Source organism: Acanthisitta chloris, unplaced genomic scaffold (genome assembly GCF_000695815.1).
Source record: "Acanthisitta chloris isolate BGI_N310 unplaced genomic scaffold, ASM69581v1 scaffold18852, whole genome shotgun sequence".
Lineage (NCBI taxonomy): Eukaryota > Metazoa > Chordata > Aves > Passeriformes > Acanthisittidae > Acanthisitta > Acanthisitta chloris.
Genome location: NW_008660088.1, coordinates 1 through 16,712, shown reverse-complemented (window position 1 = coordinate 16,712; position 16,712 = coordinate 1). Strand labels below are relative to the sequence as shown.

Here is a 16,712-nt window from a genome sequence, read left to right as displayed (position 1 = left end):
GTCATTTCATCAAATGATTTCCTTTGTGCTTCTTTCAAAGTGTCTTGCTGTCACTCGCCCAACCACAGATAACCATTTTTCACTAAGAATCAACATCTATAACCATGTCCCTGGTGAACTTTATGGAGGCTTCAGTCTAACAAGGGTGAATTAAAAGGCAAAAAAAAAAAGCATTGCCGTTAGTCTATTTTTCTTGTTTCTGATTATCAAAAGTTTAGCTGGCCTGGAAGTGATCAGATCTGGGAATGACTTCTGATTCCTGCAGCTTCCCTTCACGGCTGTCTATCAGATGGGACCCTGCAGAGCTAAGGGATGTTTTCCAAAGGCCACCACAACAGTGGTGGCCCCACAACAGATCTGCAAAAACAATCTCAGGGTTTCAGTTTTCCTTTTTCAGTTTTCTCATTTATGCTCCCTATTGAGTCTATTATTTCATGTTATTAAGGCCATAAACTATGGAAGGCTGAAGGGCAAGGACAGTTTTTAAGAATCAGTCCTAGGAAAACTCTACTCTCACAGACGTGCTGTGAACATTGAAAGACTGTCTATTTCTAAATAATCTTAACATACAGCTAAGTGTACAATTCTTTTCTAGCTTGCTCATGGCGAGAGAAAGACACATGATTAAAAAAACAAGCAACTACACAAGTCTTTTGATACTTTTCCCTGAAAAACTACTAGGTATCCAGTGAAACTACACTTCTATGATGCTGGAAGATACAATATTTCTAATTAGACTGCTTTAATTTCCCTATTTACAGAAAAGAGATTTTACTGACAGTGAGAACATACTCTCTAAAAATCGCTTTAATACACCACACTCAATTATATTTCCTGAGCTAGATGACTAGAAATTCACACTGGGCGGTACTGCTCATTTTGGTGTATTTATAGCTGCAACCTAGACTAGCAGAAAATAACTACTAGCACTACAGTACTACTGTGGTCGGATAGCCTGGCACAGCCAGATTACATGCCCTGACTTTCTACAGAGCCCTTTTGAGAGACAGTGACAAATTAATTAAGGCAGGGTATCCTTTGTTTGTGTTTTCAGCTTTCAGACAACCTCAGCAGATCTCCAGCTTCAAAGCCACTGCTCTCTTATGGACATTGCAAGCACTTACAGACTGTACACAGGAAGTAGCCAGAAAAGATGTTTGGGCAAAAATGTCATCCAGTTCAGAGAATGAGTCATCTTTCATGACTCCAGTCAGTGACTCAGATAATTCCTATACCAACTTGGGAGAAAATCTTTAATGAGTACAAGTTGGGTAACACAAAAGGGAACTCAGACATCCAAGAGAAAGCTATAAATTCATGCAAAGCTCCAGCTGCCATCAGCTGTCCCACACCACAAACATATTACAGAGGTCTCTCTGACTCCCAGACTCTCATTCTTTCACTGCTGAAGGAGAGCTGTAAAAGCACTTTCAATCAATCAACTGTCCCATACAATTATTTATATTGTCCCTCCAAAGGACAGACTAAGAATATAATTCAAGGTATTGGTGTTGGTGCTGTGGCTAGTTCTGGGCTCCTCAGTACAAAAGAGACTTGGAGCTCCTGGAGCAGGTCCAGTGGAGGTCAACAAAAACGATTAAGAAAATGGAGCATCACTCTTATAAAGAAAGGCTGAGGAAACTGGGCTGCTCAGCTGTGAGAAGAGGCAAATAAGAGGGGACCTCATCAATGCCTGTAAGTATCTGAAGGGTGCCAAGAGGATTGAGCCAGGCTCTTCTCAGTGGTGCTAAGCAATAGGACAAGAGGCAATAGGCACAAAGTGATGCATAGGACGTTCTACCTGAAAATGAGAAAGAACTCCTTTACTGGGCAGGTGGCTGAGCACTGGAACAGGATTCCCAGAGACTTTGTGGAGTCTCTGTCACTGGAGATATTCAAGAACCACCTGGGTGCAATGCTGTGCCATGTACTCTAGGATGGCCCTGCTTGAGCAGGGCTGTTGAACCTCTTGACCCAGTGCAGTCCCTTCTAACCTTACTCATTCTTGTTTCTGTGTTTTGGAGAAGCACAAAAAACATGAAGTGCAATGGTTTTCCCTCACATAGAAACAACTTTGTTTTTTTCACAGAGTCATAGAATCATCAAGGTTGGAAGAGACCTCTAAGATCATCTACTTCAACCATTAACCTGCCACCCTACCGTAACCTCTAAACCCCAACACATATCTTCCAGCACCAGATTCGGATGCCTCTTAAACACCTCCAGGGATGGTGACTCCACCACCTCCCTGGGTAACCTGTTCCAGAGCCTGACCACCCTAATAGTGATAAATTTCTTTTTCTTGTATCTACTCTGAATCTCCCCTGTCTCAGCTTATGGCTGTTCCCTCTAGTCCTGTCACTGCAAGCAGAAGAGACCATCCCCCACCTTTCTGCAATCCCCTATCAAGTAGTTGTAGAGAGTGATGAGGTCACCCCTGAACCTGTCTCTTCTCAAGGCTATACAAACCCAATTCTCTCAGCTGCTCCTCATGTAACATGTGTTCTAGACCTTTTGTGAGCCTCATTGACCATTGAAGGATATGCTCCAGTGCATAAATGTCCTTTATAAAGTGAAGGGCCCAAAACTGAACACAGTACTCAAGGTGTGGCCTCACCAACATGAGTACAGGGGGATGATCACTTCCCTAGAGCTGGCCACATTATTCTTGACACAGGCCAAGATGCTATTTGCCTTCTTGGCCACATATGGACACCGCTGGCTCATATTAAGCCATCTGTCAACCAGCACTCCCAAGTCCCTTTCTGACAAACAACTCTCAAGATACTCCTCCCCCAGCCTGTAACACTGCATGGAGTTGTTGTGATCCAAGTGCAGGACCAGCACTTCATCTTATTGAACCTCATGCAGTTGTCCTCAGCCCATTGGTCAAGTTGGTCCAGGTCTCTCTTTAGAGAGATCTGTAGAGATCTTGAACAGACCAACACTCCAACTCAACTTAGTGTCATCTTCAAATTTACTGAGGGTTGCACTCAATCCCCACATCCAGATCATCAATAAAGATGTTAACCAGGGCCAGCCCAAATACTGAGCCTTAGGGAACAGCACTAGTGACCAGCCACCAATTGGATTTAGCTCCATTAACCACAATTCTCTGTGCATGACCATCTGGACAGATTCCTACCCATTGTAGAGTCCACCTATCCAAGCCAGGAGCAGCCTGTTTTTCCAGAAGTATACTGTGGGAGACAGTGCCAAATGTTTTACTGAAGTCCAGATGGACTATATCCACAGCCTTCCCTTCATCTAATAAGCAGGTCACTTTGTCATTGATCTCACTGTGAATCTCAGTCAAAGCATACTTCTTCTTATGAGAGAGGGCCCTGTCTTATCAGAACCTGAGGTGCAAGGCAAGCCACCATAATACCTGTTCCTTGGGTGGGCAAGGAGAAGCAGACCCATGCTCCTGGCAAACAGGTAGAGAGAGCCTCACTGTGTAAATCTGTCCTCCCTGTATAGCTAAAGGGAGGAATCTGGAGCTAAAGGTTTGGGCTTTGGGAGATTACACTCTCCCTGGCATGCGAGGAAGCACAGACTCTCAATAGCCACATGCAATATTATCTTCTCTCCAAGCTCAGCGTTAGGAGCAGACAATCATTATCTGGCTCAGTTATTTCCCTTTACAAAAGCCCTCAGAAAGACTGGCTGTGCTTAATTGGGAAGCTAAAGCCCTACCTCCTTTTCAAACACTGGCTCCCTAGCACAAGGATGCCAACACTTTACCGACCAGCCCAATTAATATTCTCCTGCAGAGCTCACAGGCATCAAACTGACAATTCTCCCCTTAAAAAGCCACACAACATCCCCAAAACTTCATTCTGATTCTCTTTAGCGTGAAACACTACTCAATGTTTCAACAAGAACACACAAAAATAAACTAAGCTCCCTAAGTATGAGGGATCCACACCAATGCTTTGAAGCCTCATTCTTCTTGTTCCTGGGAGGTCTCCAGAAAAGTGCAAATAGCTGCAGAGACTGCACACTATCACCCTTCTTTTATGTAGAGAGCACAATTAATTGGCAAGACATTACCCTAAAAGCGAAGCAGTATTTTTTCCCCCACCAAGTAGATTTGAGTGGGCAAATAAACATAAACAAACAAAGCATGTATCTTCCTTATTTTTCAATAAGCAACCCCCCCCAGGTATTCCCCAAACTTTGAAGGTGTTTAACTCTCAGCTGGGAAACTCACCACTTGGAAGTTCCACGCTTGTTATTCTCGAAGGCGGAGATGAGCCTGCATGGTTTTTGGCTACAACACTAATGACACAGTCATTTTTTCCAAGTTTTATCTCAGTACTGTTTGAGGGTTCAGTGACTACTTTATACTCCAGTGGTGTCTCTTGCAGGTCGCAGGACACTTCATGAGACACTATTATTCCATTGGCTTCAGAAAGGGATAAGGGCTATGAATAGACAAAGAGTGCATTAAAACCAAAATGTGATATACAGAAAAAGATACAGGAGAAGATAATATACAATATATAGAAGAAGATTATATGAATTTAATGTTCCTGATCTAGTCTGATGACTGTGTAAGACTCTGAGGCAAAAAAATGACTCAAAAATGAGAATTAACACACAAGTTGTTGAGTTTTTAATTTTCAGTTGAGATGTATAAAAAGTTTAATTCTTCATGTGAAATGCTTCTAACGGCAATGTTTGAATGACAAAACTTTAATAATATTCTAATTTCAGGAAAAATATTTGTATCAATGGATGTTTCTATTAAAAGTTATTTAAAGCAGTCTGGTTTATGGACTATAAACTTCCCTAACTTTTAAATACGTAAGGAAATGTTTTTCCACCGAGTTACATTACATAATATTTCAAAAGTTTAAGTGTCCTATTTACCTTCCAGAAGATTTTTAGACTTTTTCCAGAAGGACTTCTCTCTCTCCAGATATCTGGACCTCTTGCAGGAGCTAAGGAAAAAATAAGATTGGTAGGGGTTTTTCCCCAATTTGCATTGTAGACAATTTCCCATATATTAAAAAGTTAGTTTTTTATATGACTAATTTTAAAATATATGGTTTCACAAGTTCAACGTTTTATCATCAAAGAGTCAGCCAAACTTACGGGCTTCTGGTGTTGTGTGCTCCTCTACCCTGCTCCAGTCACTCCACCTCCAGAAGTGGTCAGCAGCTGAACAGCGCACACGGAACTGGTATTTGGTATATGGGCGCAGTCCATTCAGCTGAGCTCTGTAAGTTGATAACTTCCCACCAGGCATGGACACGTTGTGCTGTTAAAAGTTTAGAGAAATTGACATCATACATTTCTTTTCCCTCATAGATTACGCTGCAAGTCAACACCTAAACAGGTGATACCTTCCCCCAAGAATCCTGACAGTGTGAAAGCTGCAGTCAAGCCCTACAAAGAAAATACTGAAAAAGAAAGGAAAACTTTTCAGAGTTCTTCCAGAATAAAGTCATGTATAGCACAGAAATTGAAATATGACAGCAGGTAGCACCTTTGAGATGTACAGCATGAAAAGGAAAGGTATCACTGATAAGCCCTCAACAGGATGAGCTCTGCACGTGGTAGCATGCTGCTGCTTCCCATCCATCCTGTCCAGCCTCCTTCTCTCCCATACGCAGCAAAACTGCTCACACAAGGCAGGCCAGGATTTCACCTCTAGTATTCAGAACCTGCACTTCCACTGAGAACATTCACATCAGACCTTGGGGACAGAGGCCTTTTTCCTAACAGGCATGCACAGAAGCATATTAAAGACAGTCTGTCTAAGCAAGATGTTTATCATGCAGATAAACTCCTTCCTCCATTTTTCCTTCAATAGATAGTATCCAAGTCTTACCCAGGTGTTCTCAGTTCACAGCTCTTATGACAGGACTAGTCTCTCCTTATTATTCTTAAAATGGTGTGAGTCTAGGCAGTGTTTCAGTTTCACAAACAATTAAAGAAACCCTAAGCCTGGGAATATTTTTTACTGAATCTAATTATAACACATGTGCATCACAGCTGCCAAAAACTGGACTCCAAGTGACTCTGAGATGCAACTAATTGTGCATTTCTAAAGCCAAATGACAACTTGAAAAATACTGGAAAAGCCAACAGTCTCTCATACGGATGGAAATGCTTCTGAAAACATCCTCAAAATGCCATGTAAAATCCAGTAACAATTTCACAGCTACTTTTGTTTCTTACAGAGAACTCCTGAAGCTTTTTTATTAAGCAATCAATGACAACATAACAAAGCTGTAAAATCTTCTACCACGCTGTTTGCTGTGTTACAAAATATCTGTAGCTGTGTGCTCTGACAGAGGTGCAGGGAAACAAACCACTGTGGCAGCGTAAGACTTGACTGTCTCTTCACTGGTCTGGTAGCAGAGCTCACAAACAGATGTGTGCCCCAGGTTTTAAGCTGTGTACCTCTGTCTGGGCAGAACTGTGCAAATCTACCTTTTTAGCAGTTTAAGCTAACTCAGTTGGGTATGGGTGACACTCGGGTGTTTGCTTTCCCTGCTGACTGCTCCAGGAGCAGTAATCGTTGGAAGCAGAAAAGTGCAGACAGCTACAGGTGAGAGTATCTGAGACTACACATCAAAATCCAAACAGCTAATCCATTTGAGCTGCTATATATGTCTAAAAGCCAGTTCCTTCTCCTGTTAATTTCAAAAATACCTATGAGTTCCTCTGCAGTACCTAATCTCTAGGACTACTTAACACATGCCACTACAGAGAAAACACAAAAGCTCAAGGTTTCCACACTCATTAAGTGCTTTGAAGGTATTTTAAAAATACTCTTACAGAGCATGCATTAACTACTACCCTATTGTTTCAGAGGCGTGTATATAATTATCTTCAATCTTAGCTGCATCATTTCTGTGGCTTAAGTGACTTTATTCAAGGCTATGCCCAACAGATGTGCTCAACTGGCAACTAAATGCAGAGGGTAACAGAATACTGCTAAAAATCAAACAAATACTGTGAAAACTAGCCTCTGAGGTTAACATGCTCAAATTACAAATTCAGGCTCTGTGCACCAAGACTTGAGAATTCAGCATGTGTCTACCCAAAATGGTCAGACATCTGAATGCACAAAGAAACTGGGGATAAATCCTATGCCGACTGAAAATGCAGTTCTCATCTGGCTTCCCAAGTGACACGGATCACCCCACACTAAGCTAAGCCATATGGAAGAAGAGGATAGATTATTTCCACCACCCACACTCAGTATCTGATGTTGGTGTCTAACTTAGTATCCTAAGCTCCTCTGACAGTCAGCAGAGCAAATATGCAGCTCCAGTCAGTGACGCAGAGCATCAAAACCAGGCAGCAGCCAAAGACTGAATGATCAAAAATCTGAACCCCACCCAGAAATACCACCTTGTCTCCAGCTGCAGAGATCCTCACTGGGGACTACCTACTGATACGACCAGTGGGACAACCCTTCCCTATCCTGTCTCTACATCAATGACATACAATCAGGTTTAGCAGCTGCCTACTACAACCACATGTGTGTCAACTGCTGACAGCAAACGAACTGTTCTCTGAGGGGGAAAAAATAAAAAGAGAAACTCAGTTGCAGACCACAAGATCTGAAACAACTACTGTGAAGTCTGCAGGGCAGTGGTGCATCCTGGAAAAAGTGTGTGTTAGTGCATTTGCACCAGGAAGGACAAAGCACAAAGACTGTTACCTAAAGGGCGAGCATAAAGCACTATGAACCCTCTCCAAGTACAAAATAACATGGTGTGTAATTTGACTTTTCTCTAAATTGTTTAAAACCAACAAAAACTCAACCCAATACAAAACAAAACAAAATCCAGGCAACCACAGAGCTGAGCAGGAAGTTTTCTGATTTTAATAAATGAACTACTACTCATTACTACATTAATCATTTAATAAGACGATCAGAATGAAGATCTTAGTGAGCAAAGAATTTGAAATGTGACTAGTTCAGTGAAAAAGATCAACATTTGAGCCAAAAAAATAATCCATTAAAAGCAACACTTACCAGTTTTCGCTCAGAGTGACCACTGCTAATTTCAATTTGACACAGGATCCTGATCCCAGCAAAGCTGCCATTTATAAACCAATGCAGATGGACGCTTGTAGAGTTGTTCCCAGAAACAGCAAACTTTTCTGGAGTTTTTGGACGAACTTTAAAAATAAAGAAAAAACTTCAATTCCAAGAAGAAGGATAAGTGATTCAATCAGCAACTGGGACAACTGGTGTTGGGAAGGCACCTTTAAGCATTCTCATTCTTGACACTCCTCTCAGCTATCAAACATGATAACAGATTTACTTAAGACTGAGTGTACTGGCATGTGTGATAAGGAGTTGGAAACAGAGAAAAACATTTCCCCTCTTAATGACTTTACCAAAGAAGTGAAACACGAGCTATTTAAGAGGACCACAGTGATGGATGAAATTCACTTAACTTTGTTCAACTTCTGAGCACTTTTTAAGTTAGAACTTAAAATCTGCAGACTAGGACAGAGGAAGACTCCTAAATGACCTTTCCCTCCCCAAAATTCCCTTCACAGGATTTTTCAATAATGTGCAGAACTACTATTTACAGCCATCTGAGAAAAAATTATCTACTTGGAATTGGTCCAGTTACCCCTAAGGAAATGTGTACTCTACGTTGGGAATTAAGTGGACAGCGAGGGAAAGAAAAGAAAACTAATGGGAAATAGCAGCCATAACACCTGAGTGCAAAACAGCCAGTTTATAATTAACAGAAACAAATTATGCTTTTCTCAGGTCTGCCAACTTACTGTAACAAATCTAACCTCAGGCTAGTTGAATTGGGATCTAGACAAAAATATAAAAAAAGCACCATCTTCATGTTTAAATTCAGGTTTTTTTGGAGAACAGTGGAATACTGTAAGCAATAGGAACTCCTACAACCACAGGTGTAGTTGTGGAGGCAGATGGAAAAGGGCAGGGAAGACAGCACTAGAAAGCTGTTCATCTCCCTTTCCTTGTTTAAACTGAATGTCTAATGAAAGAAGTTATTTCCTTCTCCACACCATGAAAGAAGATGATCATGGCTGTTATCAATAGCATGTAATAATCCTGCTATTACCTTTTACTGCTAAGTTTTTATGCTCCAAACCCTTCTGCTGTAAAATTGTGTAATATTTTGCCTATAAGCAGACACTGAAATACGGGATCATCCACAGTTCATAAACTTACATGTAAATTTTAATTACTGCTGTGTAATAAAATATGAAGCAATACATAAACTTGCTCAGAGAAGCTGTGAATGCCCTATACCTGGAAGTGTTCAAGCCCAGGCTGGATGGGGCCCTTGGCAACCTGATTTAGTGGGTGACATCTCTGCCTATGGTGGGAGGTGGTGGTGGCAGGGAATGTGTGTGATGTGTTGAAACTCAATGATCTTGAAGGTCCATTCCAACTCAAGCCATTCTATAATTCTATGATAAACAGCAGCTGGCTAATTATTAGATCACAAGTAGTATTTATCACACAGCAGTATGTCCAATCCAGTAGCATTGCTGTTGAGAACTCACATCTCCCTGTACACCTCATCATTGCTTCAGGACATGTCCTTGGTTATTTTCAAGTTCAAACTACTGGATATGACAAAAAGCTGGTGACAATGAAGTAGAATAATGCAAAGTATCATGTCAGTGTTCTTCAAACCCAAACCAAACAAATGGTTAGCATGCAGCAAGCATACTGTTTTGCCTTTCTAAGTCATAAGTCTTACCTCTTTGAGTTATATCAACCAAAAGAGATGACTCTGTTTGCCCAACAGGATTGGAGACGCCTAATGTGAAATCATAGTTTTTTTGATCAGGCAATACTGGAAAGCCACAGACACGCTCTTTGTTTGTTTCACTGACTTGGCATGAAACATTTTTACCAGATACTCTACAAAGTAAAAAGGAGAGGGAAAAGCTTAATTTTTGAAGTTAATTTCTATCAATGGTCAGAAGCCTAGACTGAAAACATGGCACAGAACAATGGGTTCAGTTCACATGGCTTACAGATTGCAGAGGCATATCTAACACCAAAATACAGCTTAAAGTGGCATCAGTCATGACTTGCCCTGTTCTCACATGAAACTCTTCTCTTACACTAGCATAACATTTCCATTCTCTCACTTCTCAAAAGCCTGGAAAACAGGTAGGTCCAGTAAAACCACCTCACAAGTCCCAACTAAGATTTTGATTTAAAGTATCTTTGTTCAGATCAGCACACATTTGCATTGAAAGAATTTTCTTAATTGCCTTCTGACCTAGGGAGATGCTACACACATTGTCTGTTATCCCTGTCAAATGTAAACTAGGCCTTGTTACCTGAAATACATCCACTGGCCCCAGCTGGTTTTTAATCAAAAGCAGAAGAGGCAGTCTGGTAACACCCAAGACCAGTGGTACATCTTTGGGGGTAAAATCTAAAGTGCGTGTCTGTATGTATGTACAGATATTTGCGTTAATTACAATTTATGTAAGCCTTTCGTTCAGTAGTTCAAGTTTAATTAACTTCTTCCTTCAGGCATTTTTCTGTATTCTAGCTGAGCTCTGAGCTCTCTCCACATCATACTCCCTATTTCAATAGCTCAGTGTGGGCTGAGAACAAGGATGACAACATCTACCCTGAAATGCACTACATTAATCTCCTCACACCTTTGGGCTGAGAAAAAAAGACTGGACTACATCCTTGTTCATAAGCTGAATATGGGCAGTCAGTGATGGTAGCTCCTTTCCCTTGAATACATGCTCTGTTTTGTCCACCTCCTTGCACTCTATCCCCTCACCCAATTACTTTTTTAGCACTAGAACCCTGGACATCTGTGGCTGTAACTCAATCCTCATTGCATCTGACTTGCTTCAAAGCCTCCATGAGACTCCATTTCCCATTAGTTTATGTGACTCAGGCCTCTCCTGGCTCCTTTCCCTGACTGCTCCTTTGGAATTACATGGAAGCCTCCTCACCATGGGAATTTTGTTAACTCCTCACTAACTGTTAATCACAACCACCAAGGAATCCCATTTGCCAGTGCTATTCCAAACAATGATTCTTCACTTTCCATGACTTTCCATGGCTTACCACGTAAGACAATGTGGTGGGACACCAGTCTTGACTTCCTTCTGTGGATGACATGAGTGTTATTTGTCCCTTTCAATGTTTTCCAGATAACATGTACTTCGCCTGCTCTACACTGTTTAATTCTTAATGCTGACGGGAGAATAGAAATGGGCTCACTGCTATTTTTCCTGGTGGCATTTGGTAAATGCCCCATAACCTCTCATACAATTGTTTCTCTGTCACCCTCCCTAGAAGAGGCTCAGTTAATGTCTGATAGATATCCTGCCCCAGGTTGCACATAAGAAACATTTTAACAGTTAGTGATTTACTCCTACTATCTCCTAGTATTTTCATATTGGTCTTATCTACATGTTGGTGACAGCCTGACACATTAAGCCCATTATTTACTCATGAGTTTATGGCATAAGTCTTTGGGAAAAGTCATCCTTAATTCCCACTGGAATTTTGTACAGCTAGACAAGGGTTTTCCAAGTTTAGTTTAGTCACAATTTCCAGAAATTCTTGAAAAGTATTTTAGGCTCTAAACAATAAAGACTATCTCATTTAAATAGGCATGGTGCAGTAAGTCACAGGCAGCAATGGATGTATTCCACTTGTACCCTTTTACTGCTTTCAGTACTGATAAGGTTTACCTTTCAAATAAACTGTACTTTGTTCTTCGGTCTCCATATAGTCCACTGGGTCTTCCTGGTTTCCAGGTGCATTTTATTAACAGAAAGTTGGATGTTTCACAGCTGAGGTTTTCAGGAATATCAGGAGCATCTGTACCATGAAAGGAAACCAAAAGAGTTAGCTGATGTTTTGACAGCCTACTGTGACTTTTGGGTTGCTGGTTTCCTGAAAGCATTGGTATTTAGCTTCGTTGGGTCTAGATGGTGTGCTTCACAAATACATGGCAATAATTACACTCCAGCCATATAAGTAATATGCTTTTAGAAAATCACGATAAAATGGATATTTATTATCAGCCCCATCTGACTAACATTTGACTCTAGGATTCAAAGTGGGTGGGTAAGCTGGTAAATCACAAGCAAACATGCTCACAAGCTCCAGGCTCTGACCTGGAAGTGTTTTACTGAAATTCTGCCAAAACTTTTCTGAAATTCTGAGCATTAGTTTAGCTGCTGAGCAATGCAAGAATGCTGTTTGCTGTGTGACACACTTTCTAACATGCCAGTCCCACCACTGTTTTGAATTCTTCAAACAAGTCATGTCAAGGAGATGGTTCCATTTAGCTGGAATTCCACAGTGAATCTGAAAGTTTAAGCAAGCCCTGAATGGCTCATCCTCTTCATCATGGCTTTGGAAGTGTTCATCTTTTTCTTCCAAGTCTTCTTCTTTGCTCCCGTACTAGAGCAGTGTTGAGTGCCTTCCTGGAAAAGAGGGGCAGTGTTCCCAGCAGAGAGAGTAACCATGCTAACGTGACACTAGGCAGAGCACTTATTTCAAATCTTGTACACCTGAGACATACGAGACAGGAAAGCTCTATGCTAAAGGTAGCAGAGTAATATTCACATAATTCACACCCTAGAGGTAAAAGGAAAAAAAGCCACAATAGTATTTGTTTCCCAGCAGAATCCTAAGAGTCTCAAAGTAATTAAAAGTAATTTTCCTGATGTTAGTAAACAAAACGATACATACATCCTACAAACAAGACAGTTCCATCCATCCAGACAGATCCATCCATCTCATCTTCTAATCTGCACACTACATTTGTCCCACTGGCATCCGAAGCACTGGCATTTAGCACTCTGATTGCATGGCTCCGACTGCTCAGGTGTATCATTGTGTAGGGTTTTGATCCATAATTCATCCCTTTTATGCGCTGACCTTCTTTATGGACACAACACATTGTCACATCTGAGCCTACTGCCACCACAGTGTCCAGTGGAAACACTCCACTCCCACCAGGCTCAGTATCTTTTCCTAGTAGAGAAGGAAAAACAGAAAACAAAACAAAACTAACAAAAAACCCCACAGGAACAATTTTCTGTAAACACGGTCCTGATCAGCTAAAATGTGACTGAGGAGCACTTTAATGCATACAGACAAATGTTTACTAGGTTTCATTAACTAATGCTTGCATTATTTCTCTAATCAAAACACCCCCAAAGGCAGAAGCGCCAGCAGCCCAATGTTTTTCCTCTGATTTTGTCTTACATGTCATAAAGAAATCAAAGTCCTTGTGGTGGCAAGGGAACAAACATACCAGGGATCACTTCTACTGGGCTCCAGTCACTCCAATCCTTAAGGCCAACAAACTGTGTTACATTAATGTAACAGCGAATCTTCACATAGTGTGATGTGCACTCCAAAGGCATATCTGATGTCCAGTTCCAAGAAAGAATGACATCTTCACGGGTCAGTTTTGAGTAGTAAGTAGCCTGCAAAGTTTTCACACCAAAAACCAATCAAGACAGAGCTTATGAACACCTGTTAGTAATAACATATAGTCTCCCAGGTGTCAACAGAATGGCAAATTAGGTGAAATAAATCATAAAACCATGATAGATTATTGGAGTGTCCCACCTTGCTTTCAGTTGTGCTGTGAATTTACTTGGACAAAAGCCTAAGATGCTAAACAGCCCACCAGCCAGGTAGACTACCTGCCAGAAATACCAGAGGGTAAACATCTGAAGGATTACAGGAAGCTTGCCAAGCATTTAATAAGGTATATACTGCATCCCAGTATCCTGGGCCTCTCCCAGGCAGTCAAAGGTTCCAACTTTTCCAGAATGAAAGTCTAGTATTAGTCTCAGGCTCCATTCCTGAAATTTACAGAACAGAGCTACCAATTAGCCTGGAAGAACCATGGTTACAGAAAAAGAAAAAAAGCAAACTGAACAGCCAAAGACCACTGATACTTGAGACACTCTTGAAGAAGTAGAGACAATGGTGTAAAATGCCCGTCCAATCCAAAACCAAATTCTAATTAAAAAAATCCCTGTACTAGTTTAAAAAATCTAAAGTGCTGAAACTATTAATAAGTACTGACAATATAGTAGTCGGCAACCTCATAACTTTGAAACTTAACAGGAAGCTACCTACCAAGAAGCATGACTACACTCAGGCTCTGCAACGGTCTACAATCTTCATCATTCTCAGCTTTCTTCAAATGACCTCCCAGAATATTACCAAGGGAAAAAATGTGTATGCATTTTTCATAAAGGAAGAAAAGGACTTACTTGTGTGACGTTTTCCATTGCTTCTTTTCGGAGTATCTGAATCTGCCAAATGGCATCCGATCCATATGGGAAGACTGATCCATTATCACTCCACTTCACATTTAATGTGGAAGTTGAAAAGTCAGGTGTTAAACTAAGAATGCGTGGAGTGAGAGGAACAAATGCTTGAAAAAGAGAGGGAGGGGAAAAAAAGCCATGTTCAAATCATTACTCAGCAACACCAGCCCTACAGGTGTTTAACAGCCATATGCCTCTGCTCCAAACTGGATAGTAGCCATCTAAACATGTAACTTAACCTCTGTAATTAGAACAAGATGGGGTCTGTCATTACTTAAGTATGAAAGTTCTCAGGAAAGCACAGGTGCTGGTGAATCACCAGGTAGAACTTTCTTTGAATATCTCAGCATGCAGATGTGCAAGTTGCTGATCATGAATATGACTCTTCATAACGCATAGCAAGGAAGATACCCCATTTTTCACAACCTTCAATCAATATTGCAGACATAAAGGAAACATGGTGACAGTCTCTGAAGTGTGCATAAGAACACATCTAGGGAGGATGATGGAAAATCATCCCTAAAAGATGCAGGTTTTGGAGACCAGTAGGAAAATGGGGACTTGGAACAAAAGTGAGAGCAGGGAGAAAGGAGAGCAGAATCACAGGATGGAAGAAGCTCACGTGAGATTCTGAAGAAGACCATGGGGAAAGTGATTTTAGGTTAAAGAAATATTTAAAGGCATGACATCATGATAGGGACAGGACAGGGAGATTAAATAGAAGCGTTTATTAATGGGTGGTGGTGAAGCAAGAGGTGGAGAAGCAAGAACTATGGTAATACAAGGGTTATGGCAGTTCACTGGGCCTGGTGCGGGATAAAACATGCTTTTAAAATGTGTGATACATCCAACTTCAGTTCCTGCCAAGGCTCTGAGAGCCTGCAAAGTGTTCAGCATGATGAACACACTGCCTGCGATAACCCGTCATGAGCCTGAGAGACTCATCTTGCCTGGAGACAGCAAGATCTTGGAGAACCCAGTGTGTTGCCCAAATATTTTTGAGTTGCACTTTGTTAAAGTTCTTGAGCTGCTCTCAACTGTAAACTGAGCCATGCATAAGAAGTGTTACTAACATTAGAATGGGGTAAGCAGGCAAACCAAACCCAAAGATTAGAGCAAGCATGGCAGATGGTGTCAGTGCCATCTTCAGTTTACCACTTCCCTCTTTGCATGGAAGGAAGTGGAGAAAGTCTAATTTATCTATGACTCCAATATAAAGTAGTCTACATCCCAAGCATAAATATATTTTCTCAGTTTCATTTACAGCTGAACAGAACAGCAAGTTAAGCATATATTAAGACAATATGATCCTGTCAGGAGCGAGATACAACTTCCCTTGAAGAGTTGTGAAATTGAAGGAGTAAACTACTTCACTCTGTAGCTATTCAGCTTTCAAAGTGGAAGAACAGGCACTAGGAAATATATTCTGCCTTTCCTCAGCCACCTCCGACCAAAAGCACTTTATACACTATGTATACAACTCGGTATGTAGATTAGCAATTTGTTTACAAATCTTTCCAAACTTATACCTAGGACAAAAAAGGGCAGAGAGTGGGGGACGTAACCATGTTGTATTTTGTTTTCCTCCTCATGTTCCACTCTTGATTTCTCTGCTATGATCTATGGGTAAGAGGAGTTTTCTTTCCCCTGAAGGGTTAAAGAAAACAACCTATGATGTATGGTAGCTTCATATGGATTCAGCATATCAACGTTTTACATACGGGAACACTGCCAAAGAAAACTGCAAGCATATACACATCTGGAGGAATGTTAAACATAGTACAGAGGCTTTATGTACACACATAAAACCTGGTACTTACAGAGGTCTTTCTTGTGAATTTCAAATTTTTTGATAGGAAAAGGAGTTCCAGAGATGCTTTTTGTGGTTATTGTCACTGTGCTGGAGCTCTCCGGGACTGGAATCTTGACCCTTTTCTCCTCAGTTTCAAAACACACTGGAGAAGAGAGACCACTGAAAAGACAGAGGATTAAGCAGTTATTTCAGCTGTTAGGAAGTGAGGGCAAGTCTTATTCTTGGACACTAATAAAATACAAATTCTCTGTAATGTAACAGAGAGCTCCATACTGAGTTTGTGAAGGAGTGAGACTTGCACAGGCTTTGGCTAGTATCAGATTAACAGGCATTCCCTCATCTTTTGAGTCACTTTTATCATAGTAATAGGCTGTGCACTAGCTGTATAATGTAACTACCTAGTTGTTAAGAGAACACTTCAAAGTGAAAACCTGACTTTTTAACCAAAGTCATAGAATCACAGAATTGTTCAGGTCAGAAAAGACCTTAAAAATCATCAAATCCAACTGTCAACCTAGCACCAGCACCAGTTTCATTATTAAACCATGTTCTTATCCATATATATATATATATACATATATAT

The 16,712-nt window shown here is 40.9% G+C and overlaps 1 protein-coding gene across 1 annotated transcript in view; it reads right to left on the bottom strand.

The window, feature by feature from the left end:
* Nucleotides 1–16,271, bottom strand: part of LIFR (leukemia inhibitory factor receptor alpha) — a gene marked incomplete at its 5' end in the record, with an annotated part of 24,690 nt that extends 8,419 nt beyond the window's left edge. The window contains 10 exons of the mRNA XM_009069693.1: nt 4,214–4,427; nt 4,876–4,946; nt 5,101–5,266; nt 8,003–8,148; nt 9,729–9,892; nt 11,707–11,836; nt 12,716–13,000; nt 13,284–13,458; nt 14,260–14,423; nt 16,137–16,271. Of these exons, the coding sequence (XP_009067941.1) occupies nt 4,214–4,427; nt 4,876–4,946; nt 5,101–5,266; nt 8,003–8,148; nt 9,729–9,892; nt 11,707–11,836; nt 12,716–13,000; nt 13,284–13,458; nt 14,260–14,423; nt 16,137–16,271 (1,650 nt within the window). The remainder of the gene's footprint in view (nt 1–4,213; nt 4,428–4,875; nt 4,947–5,100; nt 5,267–8,002; nt 8,149–9,728; nt 9,893–11,706; nt 11,837–12,715; nt 13,001–13,283; nt 13,459–14,259; nt 14,424–16,136) is intronic.
* Nucleotides 16,272–16,712: the final 441 nt, after the last annotated feature.